Here is a 21,747-nt window from a genome sequence, read left to right as displayed (position 1 = left end):
GGTGTGTAATTAAAGACAACTTGAGTGCTGTCAATAGGTGATGACTGCTACTGGGAACAGTGGTCGTCTACAGATTCAGCTATAATTATGGACCATAGGGCTCCGCGACAGGTGCGAGTGCACATTATGTAGCACACTTCGGAGGATGATTGCTCTGCACTGTGAGATAGAGCTGTGACAGATGTGTGCCTACAGGTGTGAGCGTGTGTCAAATCCATCAAGGGACATACAAAACTATGGGATACAGAGGCATCTGAGAAATTTTCACCATAATTCAATTCATCTTATTTTCCGGTAATGCCACAGTTGCTTTCAACATCCCACAGAATCCTGTTTGTGACGCTGTGTGCGCGCCCCTAAATTGACTGTCTCTGCATGTGTTTGAGGTTGTGTTGTCATGCACATGTTGTGCTTGCCTCTTTTTCCTCCCACTGTGTGGATAATGAAAAGCTAAATGGCCTGGGTTAGCAGTGATTAAAGATGGACGGTTACCTCGGAAGAGAAGGAGAAAACAGCAGTGGGGGAATGACAGTTTGAGGTAAATGACAGCTCCGCTATGTTTAGGATAAATGGATCGTGCAGTTATATTCAGCCTTCACCATCAATTATTCAGAGACCTACGACAAGATAAATCCCCAGGAACTCAGACTTCTCTGCAGCATGGCCAGTACAAGTTTTAGAAAAGCAGTGCTGTGATTCACCTAGTTCAATTTTCAGATCCCAAACTGCATTCATCACATGTTCCCATCAGCAGTGGTCTCTGCGAAGGAGCTAGTAATTGTTCAGCTAAATATTTCTAATAATCATAAACTATTATTGACAGACCTAACACCATCACATAAACAATAGCTCAATACTGCTTTATCATAAACACCTACCATGCGATATTTTTTGTTGCCCTGATTGACTCATAACAAATGTGAGACAACATTTACAGTCAGCTTCCTTTTTTTAAAGTTCAGTCCTCCACAAACAGCATTTCTGAGGTCTGTATCATGCCATGGATATGTGAAACAGTCTTTAACAAGCTTTACAATTATACAGGGTCACTTTCACCACATAACCCCTGTGGGGGTTTCCATGCAGCTTAGGGCTGTGCCCATCACAGATGGAGCAAACTGTGAGCCTTAGGCCAGCCACACACTAAACGATTTTTTTTAATCTGGAATGATTTTTAAACTGTAGGAGATCACAGACTTCAGGACAATTTCCAAAGATTTTTCATCTTTAATCCTCTGAACGCACATACTAGAAGACTCAGCCAGACTGTCAAATCACTGGAGACCACACACCTGCTGACCTGCCTATGACCTCGCGTGATCACATGACTTCAGAAAAAAAACAAAACACGGATGTCTGTTAATACCGTCTTGCTGTCTCTCCACAACAGGCTGTCCTGGCATGTGTTACAGGTGAAGCAAAAATCATAATACAAGGGAAAGCCTCGGGATGAAATCCTGGCTGAAATTAAGTTAAAGTTGTTTTTATGGTTGTGAGTGGTGAAAGTACGTATGATCTTGCTGTGACGCTACCCGGTCTGTTCGCTTTCATTGGTTGTTGTGGGTACTCCATCAGCGGCACTACGACCAAGAATCCAGGATTTTCGGAGGCTACGACACGTTTTGGAGCAGTAAAACAATCATGTTGACACCACACACATGCAGAATACTCAGACAAACAATCGTTTGTGACGAGGCTTCTCTCGGGATATGATCATCGGGGGAGGCCCAAATCGGGCTTCAAATCCTGTAGTGTGTGGCCAGCCTTAATCATGATGGTTGGCTGGCCACTCCTGGGAAGGTTCACCACTGTTCCAAGTTATCTCCATTTGTGGATAATAGATTTCCCCTTTGTTTGCTGAAGTCCCAAAGCCCTAGAAATGGCTCTGTATCCATTTCCAAACTGACGATGTCATTAGCTGGGTTTCTATTACAATTTTTCGCAAAATAAATGCGATATTTCTTAAATTTCGATTAAGTACAATTTTGCTTTGAATGCGTTTCCATTGAAGGGAGTTTTGGGCATAGGCCTTGCAATTCTCGTAAAATCTCATCTCATGTGAATCCGCTGCCGGGAAGCTTGACGCTCAAAACCTGTTGCATGTTGGTACGGTTTTGGTTACATCTGCGGCGGTTGCCTTGATAATGTTGAACAAAGGACGAAGGCAACGATGATAGTTCAGAGGTAAAGTCCGTATGTATGGCAAAAGCTATGTATAAGGGTAGAAGTATGATATTAAGAAAAGTCTCGTCTCTTCTTGTGTCTACACGTATCGCGCCATGTTGTCTCGGAGTGACTGGTCATGTGACACCGTATGTCAGGTCCCATGACTTGTAAATGCAGAAAAAGTGTTTCCATTACACCTTTGCAATATATTTCTATATCAAAATGCCTGAAAAACCTCCTCATGAAAGTGTAAAAACTTTTTAGCGATATTTTAGGGTTTTTTCGAAATTCAGGTGGTTCCATTACCAGTTTCTTATTGTGCTATTTCAATTTTGTGCATTTCCAAGTGTGATGGAAACCCAGCTAGTGTTTCTCTCGGGATAGGAGAGGTGGTTTCATATAAGGACCTGGTCCCACTTCCAAGTACACTTGATCCTAAAGTCTGTTTCATCTGGCCAGAATGAACATAAGTATAGCGTACTCAGGCATCTACGCCTGTAGGGGTGGTCTTGGGCAAAATTTATGGGGACTTCAGCAGGGCACTCCATAGATGTGATTGCATCTGTGCTTCAGCACAAGGTACTTGTCAGTGAGCAGAGCTGTAAGAGCAATCTTAAATGATTTCTGTCTCTTCACCAGTCACATTTATGCAGCACAGACTCATTTCATCCTTAGGGGATGTTGTTGGCATCTTAGAAATTATAAAACATTCATACTGTTCTTCAGGGTTGACTCTATTGATGGCACCAAGCATAAATAAATGCCCATCTGAAAGGTTGCAATGGTTATCTCTTCTTGGTGGATTTGCAAACCAACCAAGCACGTACCACCACCTACTTTATTGGACAGAATACATACTTGCTCAAGCACAGAATGAAGTTACTAATATGAAAGTGGATCAGAAGGGGAGGGGGAGGGGAAAGCAGTCATGCTCAGACATGATACGAAACAGTCATGCCTAATGTAAAAACAGCCTTGGGGTCAGTGATTTCAGAACAGGATAACGCTGGGTGCAGCGCCACTGAATCCACCCTGAGTAATGAACAGCCATGCCTTCTTGGAAACATGTGGGTGAGTAGGGTGGGAGACTCAATCCCTCCACTCCTTCTCTCTTGTCAGCTATATTTTTCTGAATAATTTTTTGTTTTTTATTTTTTGAAGGATGGTAAGAATTCCCAATGCCTTTAAAAATGTATTGTCTTTAAAAAATATAACTCTTGCTCTATACCCAATACTTTACACGTGCTTTTAAAAATTCTGAATATCATGTAAAAGTTTTTTTTAATTTTTTTTTCTTCTGATTCACCTGAAGAAGTTGAACTTTCATATATTCTAGATTTATCTCATTCAAAGTGAAATATTTCAAGACCATTTTGGTTGAATCCTGATGATTCAGCTTCAGGCTTTCAAAAATCAAAAATTCCACTGCCTCAAAACATTAGAATATTGTGGGAAAGTCCAATTTGCAATGGTTTCTTGAGCCTTCATTCTCTCAGGCCTTGTCCACACGGACACAAAAACGATATATTTCAGTTTCGTTTTGAAAAAGTTTTCTCTTAACACGGGATCTTTTCAGGAAATGTCCACGTAAACACGGAGCCACAGTAGCTTCAGCAGCACAAACACAGCCCTGTAATCTGCCATTGTTGTTTTGGCTTGACCCCTGCATGCGGCTTAACTGGGCTATGCTATGTGTGAAGTAATTGTTTCAAGAAAGATGTGGTTGGCTGTCCACACAGAGACGAAACGGTAAGCGTTTACAGATTTGTTCACTCTGGGACCCAGTGGTGGGTAGAGTACACAGGTACAGTACTCAAGGAAACGTACTGGTACTTAACAATAATGATTACTCAAGTAGAAGTAAAAGTACCCATAAAAATAAGTACTCGAGTAAGAGTAAATAAGTACCTAATTAAAAAACTTCTTAAGTAGTGACTAACTTCATGAGTAACTTCATTTTGTGCAATTTATTAAAACGTATTGCAGTACAACATATTATTCAGGAGTGGTAATGTAAACTGCACATTGTCATAAATAAAGTGACATAACTTGCCAAAATAATAACAAGAAATAAAAAACTTAACTTAATACATAAAGCAGCAGTCAAGTTATGTTTGTTAATCACAATTATGAGATGAAAAATTCAATATAATGAGAAAAACTGACTCTCTCATAATGGTTATCTTATTTCTACATGATGATTTTAATCTTACATACATGAATTTGTACCTTGCAGTTCTTACTTTTTAATCACATTATATTTATTTTATCATGTGTTAATGACTTTTGGCACATATTTATGAAACTGATCTTATGAACTGGCCTCATTTCTGACTTCTTTCCTTTTTTATTTAATTTTTACTTTTAGTTACAATTTGTGAATTTTTATCCTGATTATCACTCAACAAATTTGGCAAGCCAAACTGAAACTTATTAAAACCAAAGACAACTTTAGCCAATTAGCCCCACGTTATAACCATGTGAGATATAATCACTGATATCAGAAATATGCCACACACACATGATAACAGTATCACCTACAATGTAACGTTAAATAATGGCATGTAAAATCACATTGGTGGCAGGGTTGCAGAGGTGTTTGGACACATGAGTTATTTATCACTGACACAACTGTGTCTTTGCAGTCTGCAAGTTAAAACAGAGATTTGAACTTATATGTTTAGCTAGCTAGCCGTGCAGTTGTTAGCTTGTTTAGCTTACTTACTATAACTTGCTTTCTTAGATTTGACGTGCTATTTTTTAAGCTTGAGATTTCCACCATTTTAGGTAGATACAGTAGGCAGCGCATTACGTGGCTGTTGTTCCTCATCATTTGAAAGGCAAAGAGTCTTGATGTTGGACCAGGGATAAACATGCTCCTCTGAAGGTATTACATCTTCAGCCATTATCTCCAACTGTTGATAGTTAAGGGGGAGTAGTCACTCCTCCGTTTCCTCTGTGGTGCTGAGGATTTTACCTTACGCTGCTGTGAGAGCTCAGCTTAGTGTAAAAAAAATACTTCATGAAAATAAATTATAGACAAGTAAAAGTAGCGACCAGTGTATTGCCTGATGTAAGTATTTTTTTTAATCACAAATGTAACAGAATAGGAGTAAAAAGTACTCTGCTCAAAAAAAAGAAAAAAGTAATGCATAACTACCCACCTCTGCTGGGACCCGGTTTCAAAAAGTAGCATTTACAGCCTCCCAAACGCTGTTTCATTGTGGATGAAACGCTGATACGACAAAAAACTTTTGCGGATACTCTTGAATTTGTCTCTGTGTGGACAGGGCCTCACTCTGATTTAAAACACACAACTGGAGGCAGGTGGAAGACTGCTGACTTGACAAATGTCCAGAAGACAATTATTGTTCCCCACCACAGAAAGTCACTGCTGAAAGGGCAGGCTGTTCTCAGAGGGCTGTATCAAAGCATATTCATGGAAAGTTGACTGAAGGGAAAATGTGGTAAAAAAAAAAAACAAAACAAAACAGGGATGAGCGCAGCTCTGGAGTATTGTTGAGAGGAAGATGAGAGCCACCAGACTCAACAATACAGACAAGCTGAAGGCTCCCATCCAAACAACCTGGGCTTCATAACACCTTAGCAGTGCCACAGACTGATTGGCTCCATGCCATGTTGCATAGATGCAGAATTTTATGCAAAAAGACATACAACCAATTACTTGAGTGCATAAATGAGCATAATTTTCCAGAAGGTCAACATTTTTGCATCATAGATGCTTTTTTTTTAGTCTGATGTTTTGTGATATTCAAAAGCAAAAAAACAACCTTGAAATTACAATATTTGGACCTTCCACTTATTATTTTGGGCATTTTATACCTTTATTGCTTGAGAAGGACAGCGGACAGGGATGAATGAGCTTGGTAGAAACCGGGGCGCGCCTTAAACCTCTAGGCCACCTGAGCCCCAGGAAGTTTCATTTCTTGACTTAAAAAAATGAACTTTATGAAAGTGTTCTAATAGTTTTAGATGCACCTGTATACTCTTTATGATGGGATGTCTAACAGCTTTGAGGTTTAAGCAAACTTTGTGAAACATAATGCCATCTCACTGAATTTAAACATTTTTGATGGATACTGCATGAGTATGTATACTTTATTAATACAAATGAGGTAATAACGCTTATATTAATTTTACATTTTTATGACTAAATGTTTAATAGACATGAGCTTCTGTAGCACTTTTCTAGTTGTGTGACTACACGGCAGGTCACATTCACCCATTCACACCCATCCACTTCACATTCATACACTAATGGAGAAGCTGTTATAGCCATCAATATGAACTAGTTTCATTTGTATACATCCGTACACATTTACACACCACTGACACAGCAGTGGGGGGAGTTTGGGATTGTGTATTCCCCATGGACACATAAACATGTGACTGCAGGAGCGAGGAATTGAACTTCTGACTAGCTGTTTTAGAGATGACAGACTATGTACTGATCCACAGTCATCCCATATCCATTTTTTATACACTTTATGTTTAAAGTAGGACTGTCAAAATTGACGCGTTAATGCAGATTAATCCATCATCATGATTAATCTGATTAAAAATTTTAATGCAATTAACCCATCTACAGCGCAGAATGACTCAAAATCCCTGAAACGTCTCTGGCAATGCATTTCGGGCAGTTTGTCCAAGTAGGTTACCGTTGGGCATGCTGCCACACATGCGCAAATGGGCCGTTGATCCGGTAGTGACCAACCAACTCGATATGAAGACACTAAACAGCACGTCAGCCCTCTCGATGGGAAATTTGAGTACAAAAAACCAAGACGGAACAGTCGACTGACATAAACTATTATGCACATTCTGCAGGAAGGAGTTTTCTTTTCACTGAAGCACTTCCAGCTTAAAATACCACATTAATGCAAATTTGTAATTGAATAGCCCTGGCATATATATTCCCTTCTTTCTTGAGTCTGTTTGCCTATGCAAAATGAAACGCAATTAATATAGATTAAAAATGAATATTTAATCATGATTAATCAAAATTAATCCACAGCAACCCTGTGATTAATCTGATTAAAAATTTTAATCGTTTGACAGCACTAGTTTAAAGTACACAATAACAGCCATTGAAACTTAGTTGTAAATGTAAAATCAATTGCTGCGACTGAAATGTGGAAAAACAGGCAGCATTTCTCAGATTGGAATCCTGTTTTTGTTGGGAGACAATAATCATACAAATGGAGAAAGATGACACTGCAATTATAAGTTTCCTCCACCATTGCCACCATGCCTGTGTGTCTGCTCTGTATGCACGGTTGCTTCTGTGTGATTGGCTGAGTTGACATGAATACTTTGAATATTTTGACCATGCACACCCTCTTGACGCTCCACCGGCTCGGCCCATGACACAAGATCCCAGCACACTTTGTGCAAGGATGCGACCAGTTGCAATACAAAATGACTAGCAGCGAATTTTCAGCCAAACAGAGCAGATATCTAGTCAAAGGATATTTTTAATGCTCTTTTTTTTCCCTAAATGTCATTCTCTTTGTTTTGATTGTATATATTGATTTTGATATTTTCAGTGCTCTAAATCCATCTACCTTGTGTTCTAAATGTGCTCTTTTAACTCTGTAGTGCACTTTGAGTCGCTTTGTGCATGAGGGTTGTTTTTTATATAAACTTGCCTCGCATGGCCTTGTTAGTGATTCATTAATGACTGTAAATGTAATGAGCTTGTTATGGAGGCTGTTTATCTGAAATTACCTGTAATATGTGTGAAAGATTGTCCATGATTCTATCTTCCACAGTGAAGAATGAGGATAATGACGTGTGAGCCAACTGCTCATTTGTACCATTGGGGGAGATTTCTGTACGTGTGGGTTGTGTGTGTGTGTGTGTGTGTGTGAACCTGTCTACATTTGCATGTAAATGATGTGACACGTACTGCATGTCCTTGTATCCATGTACTGATATTTATGCATGAATATGTGTACATTGGTAATATTGTGGCTAAGCTGACTGTGTGCAGTGATAACAGATGGGTGAAAGGGTCATTTATAATAAATGTGTGTTCATTATATTGTGGACATTGAGCTGTGTAATCTAATTAGATGACCATGTTTTTCTGTGGTTTTGTGTTACCTTGTTAGACACTGTGGGTGATGGAGACAGTGCCAGGTGAGCCTGTGGCTCATGTTTGGGTTTCTTACAGTTATTTCTAATATAATGAGTAGATGGGAATCATGGGATAGCTCAAACAATATGTTACAATATGATACAAAACAGTATGGTACAACACAGTACGATAGAAATGACGGCTCAAAGAGATACGATACATTACAGTACTATAAGGTATAATATGTGGGGTACTTATCTCCTAATAAACACAATGCAACAATACAGCATTCTTCAATAACTGATTCATTTTAATCCAATCAGATAATAAAACATTACCATATTTATTTTACTAAAGAATATAAAATATCCTGTAAATTGCAGGATCAATAGATTTAGAGTAGGCCGACTGTGAAAAAATATTTCTCCCTTCCTGACTTCTTATTTTTTTGCATATTCGTCACACTTATGTATTGTAAATACTTAAGTCAGCTTTTCAATTAGGATTTCATTTTTTTTTTTTAAGGGAAAAGCCATCCAAACCTACCTGACCCCATGTGAAAAAGCAATCGCTCCCTAAACCTAACAACTGGTTGTTCCACCCTTGCAGCAACAACTGCATGCAAGCATTTATGATAACTGGCAATCACTTTCATATCACTGTGGGGGAATTTTGGACTGCTATTCTTTGCAGAATAGTTTTAATTCACCTGCATTGGAGGGTTTTTGAGCATGAAGGCCTGTTTGAAGTCATTCTACAGCAATCAGATTTAAGTCCAGACCTTGACTTGGCCATTCCAAAACCTGCATTTTGTTGTTTTAAGCCATTCAGAGGTGGACTTGCTTATGTGTCAGATCATTGTCCTGCTACATAACCAAGGTGCGCTTGAGCTTGAGGTCATGAACAGATGGCTGGACATTCTCTTTCAGGATTTTCAGCAGAATTCATGGTTCCATCAATTACAGCAGATTGCCTGGTCCTAAGGCAGACCATCACACTGCCACCACCATGTTTGACTGTTGGTATGATATCCTGTTTTGTAAAATGCTGTGTTAGCTTTATGCCAGATGTAATGGGACACTCACCTTAAAAAAGTTCAGTTTTTGTCTCATCAGTCTATAGAATCTTTTCCTGAAAGTGTTCGGGAACATCATAATGTTTCTTGGGAAATGTGAGACGAGCCTTTGTGTTCTTTTTTGTCAACAGTGGCCTTGGAACTCTGCCATGGATGCCATCTTTTTCCAGTCTCTTTGTTATTGTTGAATCATGAACACTGCTCTTAACTGAGTCAAGTAAGGCCTGCAGGTTTTTAGATGTTGTTCTGGGTCCTGGTAAAGTTCACCAGTGCTCCAAGTTTCCCCCATTTGTAGATTATGGCTCTCACCATGGTTGGCTGGAGTCCCAAAGCCTCATAAATGGTAATCCTTTCCACACTGAAAGATGTCAATGACTTTGACTCACATTTGATCCTGAATTTCTCTGGATTTTGGCATGATGTGTTGCTATACAGATCAGAATCAGAATCAGACCAATTTTATTTAAGGGATTTCTTGATTCAACAGGGATGATAGTAATCAGGCCTGGGTGTGGCTAGTGAAATTGAAATCATCTTAAAAAAACAAAACAAAACTGGTCAATCATAGTCAAAAGGAGGGGGGGCAGTTACTTTTTCACATTGGGCCAGGTAGGTCTGGATGGCTTTTTTCCCTTAATAAATGAAATCCTCATTTAAAAACTGCATTTTTTTTGTACATTTGTTTGATGATCTGAAATTTTTGTGACAAAAATGCATGAAAAATGAATCAGAAAGGAGGCAAAAACTTTTTAACATCACTGTATTTACTGCAATTTGGTGTTATTTTAATCGCCTTTAGGGATGCAGCAATACCACTGTTTATAGACGGAGTACAATTATGAGTACTTATAGTTGGCTGCCCACCTACTCACTGAGTACAAATATGAAAGCTTAATGATACCAATATTGATCTTAAAATGATATTGGAAGTTTGTTTAATTTTTTAATCAGATGTTCCTAAACCTTCCTCTTGACAATTCAGCAGTGCATGGTTTGCAGCCTTCTGTACTTTTATCATCCTCTTTCATGTTAAAATATCAGCAAACTACAGACATGACTCCAACTTCACCTACCTGCTCAAGTAAGGAGAAGCTGACGCCATGCTGTGAAAAAGATATTGATTAAAGTTTCAGGCATGCTTTAAGAGTATGAACATGAGTACTTTGAAGCTTCACAGAATTATTGGCGTGAGTGGTTGTACATGTAGTCATCTAAGCTCAAATATGGATTTCCTTTTCCTGTAGGATTCTCCTCCACCAAACTCTTACAACGTGAGGCAGGCGTTTGAGAATGCTAACAGCCGCTCTTACCAGCAACCCCGCAGTGAAGGAGCGAAAAGACGTCAGAGCTGCTTCCTCTCTGCTGCACCACGTAATAACCTCCTCCTGCAATATGACTCCAGTGTGCCAGGTAAGGAATAGATATAGACACAAAATATGTCTTGTTAATAGTAAATGATCCATACATCCAATCCAGTCCAGTTTCTGTCTAACCAGATGTGGGTATGAGCAGTACTTGGTTATGTAATTCTTGCCATCATTCAAATAATGATTCATAACTTGCCTAGTGTGTACATGTTGTTTTAGGCTACAATAGTTGAACTTTGTACTGTTATATATGTAACCAAACCTTCTTGGTTCACCTAACTAAATATATTTGGTGAGGAAATATTATGAAGTAAAAAAACAATAAACAATGCACAGAGGTATAACTTCACCAATCATAGCTTTGGCTTTATTCGCACAGAGAGACAGATTAAAGCAACAACAGCTGATTTATGGCAGCTACAGTAGCTCTAAAGGCCATCACTGTGCCAGAGTAAAACCCACCATCGCAGCTTACAACAGCTGCAAAAGTAGAAAAGATGTACATGGAAAGAGTAGCAAAAGTGAGAGCAGATTTACATGTCGATCAGGTGGTTGTTACTATGGACTCATGGACAGATGAGAAACCCAACCGTGTCGGGACTTTTATTTTGAAGAAGTGAACACAGGTGCTATGGGTTGTACTCTTGATGGCAATGGCTGACTAAAGTTTGGACTATCTTGTTCACACCACGCTGCTTTGTGTTGTTTCTTTACGTTTATAGTGTTTAGGTGCAAATAATAACCCTCGGTTACATTACTATCTCTTGATATTTATTCAGAACTGGGGTATGAAGTGCTAGCAAAAACAATGAAAAACTGTACATTTGGCAGGTTCAAGTCCAATGTATTTTTTATTATTATCATTTTTTTTTACATTGAAAAAAAATATATAGAGGTTGTTTTCAGTCATGTGATCCCAATGACATGTGAATACCAGACGGGGGGCAGGAAGTGAAGAACACCAGTTAGAAATGAATAGGAACAGACCAAAGTTAGTACATTAAAGCTCTTGGTGGACTTACATGCTGCAGGTATCGTCAGAAAATTTCGATGGATCCCAAATGATTTAGTCCTGTGGCCCTCCTAATACATATCTAGCCAGATGAGGGAACAGGTACACTCTGCTTTCAAGTTGGCTTTGTAATATTCACGGTTGACTGTGAGCTCATACTGTGTGACTGAATTACTTAAAACTCACGACCACCGTGCAGGATTTATGAGCTCACACTATTCAGTTTAATGGTTGATGGTTGGTTTCCTTGATATTGGTGGTTTAGAACGTTTTTTACAAAGGAAATATTGTCCCAAAGTTGGTGATTGTGCTCATGGTTCTGCTTTCACCCTGAGCATGTGCAGTCATACAACCAAAAAATCAAACATGCCAGAAATCCATCCAGACCAGTCAGGAGCAGCTTGTTGGGCTGTAGTTGAGTTGGTCAGCTGTCATGTCCCCCTGTACACTGCGAGATCAACGCATGATCAGATTGAAAATCTGAACGACTTCCAACTGAGAGGCTTTAGTGAAGGCCTGACCTTAGAGGTGAGCTACGGCACTTAAACATATCTTTCCCTTGTTTAATATTGAGATGCTGTGGAAATACAGCTGCATGTATTAGCAAAATACACTTTGTGTTGTAAGGGGCAGAAAAATGATGTCATTCATGAACGAGCTGGTTTTATATTAACCACAGGAGATGGTTCCAGCATGACAGACAGTTTTCTTTCTTCCATTTTTGTTGTTACTTAACCTACATGTAAAACTCCAAAATGGTACCAAAGAGGAGATTTTTGGGAACCTAGAAAACTGTAAAAAATACTGCATTAATGTCAATCAATCAGTCACAGAAACATAATGCAATAAAGCATTTAATGCAAATTAACTGCACTGACATCATACATGAAATCTATATGGACAACTGTTACCATATGGTTGTAAACTTGATGATAAAACAAGCTTAACATCTTAGGGTCCTTTGATCATCGTTATTTTTAACATCCAAAAGATGTGTATCATCCAGAAAGGGTTCATAACACAGGCTAGTCATGTCTCTATCTCTCCCTCCCTGCCTGTGTTCGTGTGTGCCTCTCCAGAGAGTGCACACACATAAACAGACACGCACACTCACAGACAAGCACAATCACCTAAATGCAGAAACGTGCTGAAGAACTATGTCCAAAAACTCTGTATTTATCTACTGATGTGCAGACTTCCCTGTTTAAAAGTTAACTCCAGTGTAGCTACTTTAAAAACTCCTAAAAAGTTCCAACACTTCTCAAAAACACTTTCTTTCATTGTGATGAAGCGTGTAATGAAAACTTTTTCATGAGGAATAACAATTTTGATATTTTTTTATCCTATCACTGATTTAGTTAACCATTGCAACAATATCATTTTAAATCTTGCAAGATCATAAAGTATTGAATAATCAGACAACTTCTTAGAAAGCTAAAATTTGTCTGTGGTATTTCTGGTATTTTCTAGCTCTGCCTTCATTTCATATAAACGTATTTTGGATAATAAGGTTTACAAATGCCTAGTAACTGTGCAAAAAGTGCTGGATATCTTTAATTAACAGCTGTGCATAAGGTAGATATAGCTGAAATGAATGCTGCAAAGTAATACATTTTAGAGTGTATTTGTGTACTCCAGTTGTTCCCAAATGGTGAAGGCTAGAAATGTTTAGGTGTGTGTTGGGGATTTGCATGCATTATTACTACAACAGTACATCAAATAAAGACAATAAAGACAAATAAAGAAGACATTTTGCATGAATAAAGAGGAGTACCTTGAGATTTTGGCTCGATCTTAGGTGTGCCTTGGGCCAAAAATGTTAGAAAATCACTGGTTTAGGAACAACAGCAACTTAACCACAAAGCAGATTAACCACATAAAATCACAGACTGGGGTCAATGACTGCTCAGGTGAATGGTTCGTAAAATTCACCAACTCTCTGCTGATCCCATTGCTCAAGAGTGGAGTGTTGTAAAGCACACCAACACTGAACTATGAAGCAGTGGAAACATGTTCTGTGGAGTGATGAATCACACTTCTCTGGTTGGCAGTCAGATGGGTGAGTCTGGGTTTGGCGGATGCTGGGAGAACGTTACCTGTCTGACTGCACTGTTCCAACTGTGAAGTTTGGTGGAGGAGGGATAATGGTGTTGGGCTGTTTTTCAGGGTTTGGGCTAGTCCTCATAACTCCAGTGAAGGACAGTCTTGACACTACATTGTGGCAACAGTTTATGGAAGGCCATTTTCTAATCCAACATGACTGTGCCCCAGCACACAAAGCAAGGACGATAAAGGCATGGTTTGATGAGTACAGTGTCATTAGTGTCAGTATCAGTGTCTGTCTGTCATCTTTATTCTGATTATTCAGAAACCTTCTCCACCTTTTCTCCATCATGCAGTCTAATTAGCTCCATCTCTGCAGGCCTCTAACTAATATTTACCTCAATTACACTCCCGTAGAAAAATGTTGTTTGAAAATTGATAGATTCATGACTTACTTGGATAATTTATGAGTAGCCCCATTTCACCAAGGGACTCAACCCATGAGGCACCCCAAATCGTTTAACCAAAATCCAATTTGCATATAAATAGATTTGGACTGTTTGCAAAAGTGTTTCTTCTTCATACACACAATACGCCCACACACACACACACTGAGGCAGATATGCACATGCAAGCATGCAGAAACTCAAGCACACAGTGAGACTCACACTGGGACACACACATTAATAGGTGCGTAGTAATGCACTCGTACAATCATTCTGCCCATTATTGGATTTGCATTTATGAATAGGCCTATATAGAACGTTAGAGATCCTTATATTCTTCATCATACAGGGCCCCATGTGATCACATTTTTATGATAGTACAATAATATAGCTGTAGTGCTGCTGAATCTCACACAGAGTCCCTGTGTAAGATATTTTGTTCTTACATAAAGCCTTTGACTTTGCCAATGATTAAGCTAATGACACTGTTTAGCACCCACTCTAGGCCAGGCTCTCTCCCAGTAACAACTTGCTGTTTGAAAACTTGCTGTCAAGACTGAACAGTTAGTCAATTCTTAATCTATAAATCTATTTCAGTCTACTTCCTTTGTACCTTTTCCCCCACATCAGTCACACGTACAGGAATTTAAAATCATTGGTGCCAGGATCTGTTCTTATCAAAAGGTCAGACCCATATTAGGATTTTGCCATTGAAATTAACTGCTCCTTTTGACTCTGGTGAATTACAAATTTACCTCTGGTTGGATGCTTTTAAGTAGGGCTGCAACAATGAATCAACATAATCTACAAAAATTGATACAGTGCTGTCAAAAAGTATAAGCCCTCCTCCTGATTTCTTTTTTTTTTTTTTTGCATATTTGTCAAACTTAAATGCTTGATTTTTGTTTTTATATTAGACAAAGATGACCCAAGTAAATACAAAATGCATGTTATTAATGACGTATTCATTTATTTAAGGAAGAAAAGCCATCCTAATGGATCTGGCCATATGGGATAAAGTCATTGACCCCTAAACCTTATAATTGGTTGTGCCAATCTTGGTGGTAACAAATGAGGCCTAGTGTTAGTTCATGCAGAACATGGTAGTCATACACCTAGCCTTGATCAGCTGATGGCCAGTTGATCCTACTTATGGCCTCCAGCTCCCACAGCCAGTCTCAGCTCTTTCTCTCAATACACCATTGTATTGAAATGTGACACACTTGTCACTAATCTCTGCTTGCATTAACGGGGCGTTTAAATTTGCTGCTCCCTTTGCCTGGAATGATTTACTAAAAGAGTTGAAACTCACTGAACTGATCTCATTGGACACTTTTAGGAGGAAGTTGAAAAACTTGGAGGCAGACACATCTGGCTGCAGATGCTTTGATTAATCCACAAATGTGGTTGATTGCGGTAATTATTTGCTGCTTAAATTGTAATTGTGTGGATTGTTGCATTTAGACTACATATCTTGTATTATGTTTTCTGTGGATGACTGCGTTTTGTTTGTCTGAAACTCAGTTTGCTGCTAATGTCTTGGCCAGGACACTCTTTAAAAAGAGATTTTTAATCTCAGTGAGGGTTTTCCTGGCTAAATAAAGGTTAAATAAATCAATAAAATAATGCTGATGCACACAACTTCTGCTGCTGCTCACAAAGCTTAACCCCCTCCATCCCCAGCCTTCTCCTTTATAGCATAAAGCTTGTTGCACTTACATATTCAGATTGATGCTACTATGGATTAATTGCTTTTGAACTAATTTTATTGTGTTCAATAAATAAATATATGTGTTCAAAACTCCATACTGCTGTTGAGGAATTTTGGCCCACTCTTTTCTGAGTTGTTTTAGTTTAGCCACATTGCAGGGTTTTCCAGCATGAACAGCCTGTTTAAGATCCTGCCACAGCATCAATCAGATTTAAGTCCAGATTTTGACTAGGTCACTTCAAAACCTTTATTTTGTTTGTTAATTCATCTATTCAGTGAGACCTACAGCTCTTTAGGTGTTTGTCTGGGCTCTTCTGTGACCTCCTGAATGAGTCATTGATGATTTTTAGTAGGCTGGCTACTCCTGGAAAGGTAGGTTCACCTTTTTCCAGATTTTTTTAACCTGTGGATAATGGCTCTCACAGTGGTTCTCTGGAGTACCAAAGCCTCAGAAATGTCTTTGCAACCCTTTCTAGACTGGATGGCATCAATAACTTTGTTTCTCATCTGTTCTTGAATTGAGATTACGGCATGATATGTTGCTTTTTGAGATCTTCTAACTTCCTTCACTTTGTCAGACAGCCCGTATTTAAGGGATCTCTCAATTCAACAGGTCAGACTTGGCAAGAAAATAAACTTCAGTGGTGGGCTGTTGGACATTTGAAACTCAGGGTATTTCCCCTTGCCATGTCCGTGCAATATAAGCAGGAAACAAGAGAGACGTGTGTGCACTGCAATTAAAAAGCAATAGGAGTAAGTTTGTATGCATTTGTTTCTGTGGGTGCATTGATGTGCAGGTCTGTAAATAAAAGCAACAGAGACAACTCTTTATAAAAACAGCTAGATTTGTTAAATCTCTAACTTCACTATCAAAGCATTGTAGGAGTATTTTGTTATCAGTTTTTGATAAAAGATTTTCAGTAGAAAGCCTTTGTGACAAAACAAGGAGACACTGGGAAAAATCAAGTGAGATACAACACAGAGTTCATTGTTTTCCACATGCAAACCACATCATCAGCCCTGAGCTTTTTCCCAAGAAAAAATACATACTCATTAGTGTGGCTGTCTTCTTCATATTTTACAATCCAAACCACAATGTAAGTTATGATCAGGGAATCTAATTGCACAGTCAGCATTTTGTCCTTGAGAACCAGTCCTTTATCACCATGATGTTCTCTGGCAGTGGTGACCAAGTTTATAATAGTTTGGGATTTTTCATTAGTTTCTATTTTTATTATGTTTTCACTTTCTGTGTTCGATTTCAGTTTAGTTTTTATTTGTTTTTACTGCTGGTTTGTTAGTTTAGTTTTTATTTTGCAAAAATGCTTCATTTTAGTTTAGTTTTTATTAGTTTTAGTGTTAGTTTTAGTTTTTTACAGATTTTTGAATTTTTGTTTTAGTTATTTAGTTAGTTTTAGTTAACTATAATAACCTTGGTGGTGACTCCACCTTTCATAACTCTAAGTAGTCAGTTCTGTAGGGAAATAAACTTGAGTGTTCAGCAAGAAAGATCCTGCTGGGACCGGGTTTCTACTCCTTTAGTATTAACCTGTCTCTACCAGTTGAACTTACTCTGAAGGTCAAATAAGTTCACTGCTGTGAGTCGTCTCAAGTGCGCTCCGACAAGCTTGAGATGATGAAAGATGAAAAAAAATATCTTTATGGTTTTATTGCTACACACATAGTACATAAGTCATTTGATTTCGAGAGGCATCTGGCTGCAGCCCTCGGGCAAACCTCTACGCTGGGGCGTTCGGCTGGAGACCTCTATGGTGGGTGAAACCTCTCCGCTGGGGCGTGACGTACATTGCCCGAGCCATGGACCTCTACGCTGGGGCGTGACGTATATTGCCCGAGCCGGCGGACCTCTGTGCTGGGGCGTGACTTATATTACCCGTGACGAAATTTCAGCTCTATCCGCTTGCCGACAGGCTGACCCTAATCTAACCAGTCGGGTTTTGATGCCTAAACCTAACCAGTTGGATTTTAATGCCTTAATCTAACCAGTTGGATTTAAACACCTAAACCGAACCAGTCAGGTTTAGCATAGACCGTAGATCAGCATCTGCTACTGCATGGCCCAGTGTAGGGGTCGGGGTGTGCTGCTGCACGCCCAAATATAGCCAAATATAGTCATGTTTTACCAAAACATGACTAAAATATATTTGATTTATATTTATGAAATAATGTTTGGTAAAATAACACATTTACACCATATTGCTTGGTGTTGGTGTTTTCTTAATTAAAAGTCATAAAAAGATATCAAAAGTTTCAATTTATTTACATTTTAGTACTGACAGCTTTGATGCCACTAAATAGGTTGTTCAGATTGAGTGAAGCGTTTCATTATTCATGATGTTGTTTGTATTTGGTTTGTGTGTAAATGGAAGTTAAATTGGTTCATTTGTGTTGTTATGAGGTGAGAAAAGTTAGCTTTTTGGTTGAATGAGTCCTAGCTGCTGTCTGACAACAAAGTTGTGGTGAACCAGTTATGGATTTTTGTACTTATTATCCTTGTCTTAATTTTTAATGCACTGATGCAGTCTGACGCCCTTGGGTCCATTATGGCATTTCAAAATCAATTGAGGAGTTGTTTCTATAATTCCAGAAAAGGCTGGCAGTTGAGGTTTTAAATAATAAATAAGGTTTATGGAGATGCTGTTGTGAATTCAACCCTGGAGGCTTGGCACCTTTATTTTCAGAACAGTTTTCATTTTTTAGGATTTACTTTAGATATTTCTAAACTGTCTTTTAGTCGCTTGCATTTCTTGGTGCACCCTCAGTGCATTTGTGTTTTTGTTCCTTCTATACATCAGTGCTTCTTTTCTTGTGGGCTATGATATCTTTGGGTTTCTAGTAAAGCATTGATGCCGGCTGCTTCTCTTGCAGGTTCAGTGTACACAGGCACACCTGTCAGTGGAGTCGTTCTGATGGCGGTGGCTACTCTTCACTCCTTTATCTATCAGAAATGCTGCCATTTGTGTTATTTTTTTGACTACTCTTTGACAGAGAAGGCAGGCAGCACACACTCTGAGTTAGATTTTTTCCTGTTTTCCTCATACTAAAAGGCCATTTTCTGTTTCTGTGTATCTGTGAGCCGTTACTGCTGGACTTTGTAAGAACCTTGAGATTCTCTTTCTTCTAACAGTGTATAACATGAAAAGTCTACTTAGTATTTTGTGATTTTAATACGCGTGTTAACTGCTTCAATTCCAAATGGCCAGAGTACAGGTGGTGCAGGAGAGAGGGTAAATTTATTTATGTCTTCACAGGGCCCATAATAGTCTAGGGTCCCAGGCAATCGCCTACCTTTGCCTAATGGATAAGTCTACCTCTGTGTGAGAGCAAAATCCATCTCCTCTTTGGCATTGTGACAGAGTGAGAACATGTGTTTTACAGGGGAAATGATGTAATGGGGCTGGGGCAAACTGAAGTGAAAGGTGCAACAATTTTGGATTTTTTTGAAAATCTGTTCTATTTATGATTTTTTTATTGCACCATTTTCAAACCAGTAAATCCAAGAGGTCTTTCGAGGATTATCAAGGACAATTGGAGCAACAATGTGGCATGGAAGACGGACACACACACTGACACGCCGCCAATTAAAGTAGTAAGATTGGGGAAAAATTCCCTTAAAAGTGCACTTCCACGTTCACGCTGGAAGTGACACCAGAGCACATGTGCATTCTGGGACTGAATGTGGGAACAAAGCCCTTGATTCAAAACAAGACATAGACAGTGGAGATGGGCAGTGTTGGTCTGTACTCATCATATCGTGTTATTGTTTGATTGAGACCCCCCGGTGCAAAAATTTCACATACTGTGGGTTTAAATGAATGTGTATGCATGTGAGTGGGAGTAGAGGGAAGGCAGAAATCTTTTATACAACCTGTGAGGCAAATATTTGTATGTTTTTCATTCCTCCATGGCCTTTCAGAACTTTTAGATGTAGCAAAGCCTGCAGCATTTGTTTTCTCATTTAGTTATTTTATTCATTTTTGGTAATCTAATATCATTTTAACAACTGTTGGAAATCTGTGGTCTGTTGTTGAATGGGGCAGTTTAATTTGATTAATTGATTTGTTAGTTGATAAGTTTGGCTTTTTAATGAACTATTAAAATAATTGTTGCAAGTGAATCACAATGACTTTGGCATGCAGATAATCTGGCTGTAGACGTTCTGCCTAATGTGTTTTCAGTGGCAGTTGTCTTGACAAATATTTGCTGTTTTACTTATCTTTTGTCTTTTTAATACATTATTGTATTAGATAATAACGTTTTGGGTGTATTTCAGAGCCATTTAAAGACAGATGTTTATGAGGAGAAGACTGAAAGAGGCATCTCCTCATACAAACGCAGTGATTTCACAGTGGGTACTCTTTTGTTTTCATGATCTTGTCAGGTTGAAAGTCACCAATAAACAGGGTCACGTTTCAAACCTTAACACCAATGCTTTCTAGTGATAGTGTCAGCCATCCAGTACTTTTGTTAATAAATGAGATTTTGCAATTGAAACTGCTGCTCTAACTATGTAAAATGATTCGCTGGTATCTACATTTGAGGCTTTCTAAACTTTCCTTTAACAAAATGTACACAACAGAGATCACCACAGAGAATCTATGGACAGGAGAGTATTATGTCCTTGTGCTGTCCAATTAGGGTAGGGCTAAGTAGGACAGATTGTGTGATGTTATGTGCATAAGGTCTCTATACAGGGTCAGGAAAGTCTTGAAAAGAGGTTTAACCTTTTTAAGAGATAGTTTCCCTCTGCTTAGGTATGGCTCAAGGTGTTTCATTATGCACGATATTTGTATTTAGTTTGCATGTAAGTGAAATTGGTTTATTTGTGTTATTATAAAGGGAAAAAGTTAGCTTTTTGGTTGAATGAGTCCTAGTTGCTGTCTGACTACAAAGTTCTGGGGAATTATGGATTCTTGTTTTTATTATCCTTGTCTTAATTTTAATGCACTGATGCAGTCTGTTGCCCTTGGGTCCATTTTTTAGAATTCACTGCAGATATTTCTAAACTATTTTTTTAGTTGCTTGTATTTCTTGGTCCACCCTCAGTGTGTGTGTGTGTTTCTGTTCCTTTTTTACTTCCGTGCCTCTTTTCTTGTGGGCTATGATATCAGTGTGTGTTTGAGGTGTATGTAAATATATCTCTGTCTGGACATATTTTCATAACTTTATCCAAAGCATCCCACAGTGAAATAGAAACTCATATCCCTGCAGTGGGTTTTGGTTGTGTAACATGTCTTGTTGCAGGACAGCGGGGCGGTTCAGTGCTCTGGTGCTGTCGGCTTTGATCATAGTGCAGACGGATACACTAATATTAAACTGAGGCCCATGGAAACAAGATATGGTAGCCGAGGCTGCTGTGGCTTTGGTGTTTAAATATATCTGAAATGAGGAAAACAAGAGTCAAACAGGCAGCTTTATTCATAGAAAATTAGCAAATAAAGCCTAGAATGTTTACCTTGTGCAGTGTAAGTTATCCTCTCGTTGATGCAGCATCTTATTCAAACAAACACCTTCATATGATCTGCCTCAGCACCTTTAGGGTTGCTTTGAGCAAGATTATTTAATCCACCTTTATCCCCTAAAGTGAAATAAATAGCTGTGGCATAAGTATGTGGAACAAAAATTAAATACCCATGAACCTAAAGCTTTATTGACTTGGGCTGTTCATGAGTAGTAGGTTTTCTTGCGGGTGTTTTTTTGAATAACATGTGGGTATGGAGTTGTTCTTAATAGTTGTATGTTTGAAAGAACCAGCAGTCCTTCCTTTCCCTGCTTGTTATGAAATGATGCCTTTAGTTGGATTATG

General features: G+C 38.7%; 1 protein-coding gene across 1 annotated transcript in view; it reads left to right on the top strand.

Moving 5' to 3' along the window:
• The window catches only part of stpg2 (sperm-tail PG-rich repeat containing 2), a 127,079-nt gene that overhangs the window by 81,633 nt on the left and 23,699 nt on the right, over nucleotides 1–21,747 (top strand). Inside the window, exon 11 of the mRNA XM_041788370.1 lies at nucleotides 10,586–10,751. Within this exon, the coding sequence (XP_041644304.1) occupies nucleotides 10,586–10,751 (166 nt within the window). The remainder of the gene's footprint in view (nucleotides 1–10,585; nucleotides 10,752–21,747) is intronic.

This window comes from Cheilinus undulatus, linkage group 5, assembly GCF_018320785.1.
Source record: "Cheilinus undulatus linkage group 5, ASM1832078v1, whole genome shotgun sequence".
Lineage (NCBI taxonomy): Eukaryota > Metazoa > Chordata > Actinopteri > Labriformes > Labridae > Cheilinus > Cheilinus undulatus.
The sequence above is the reverse complement of the archived record's forward strand: the minus strand, read 5'-3'. Positions and strand labels throughout refer to the sequence as shown.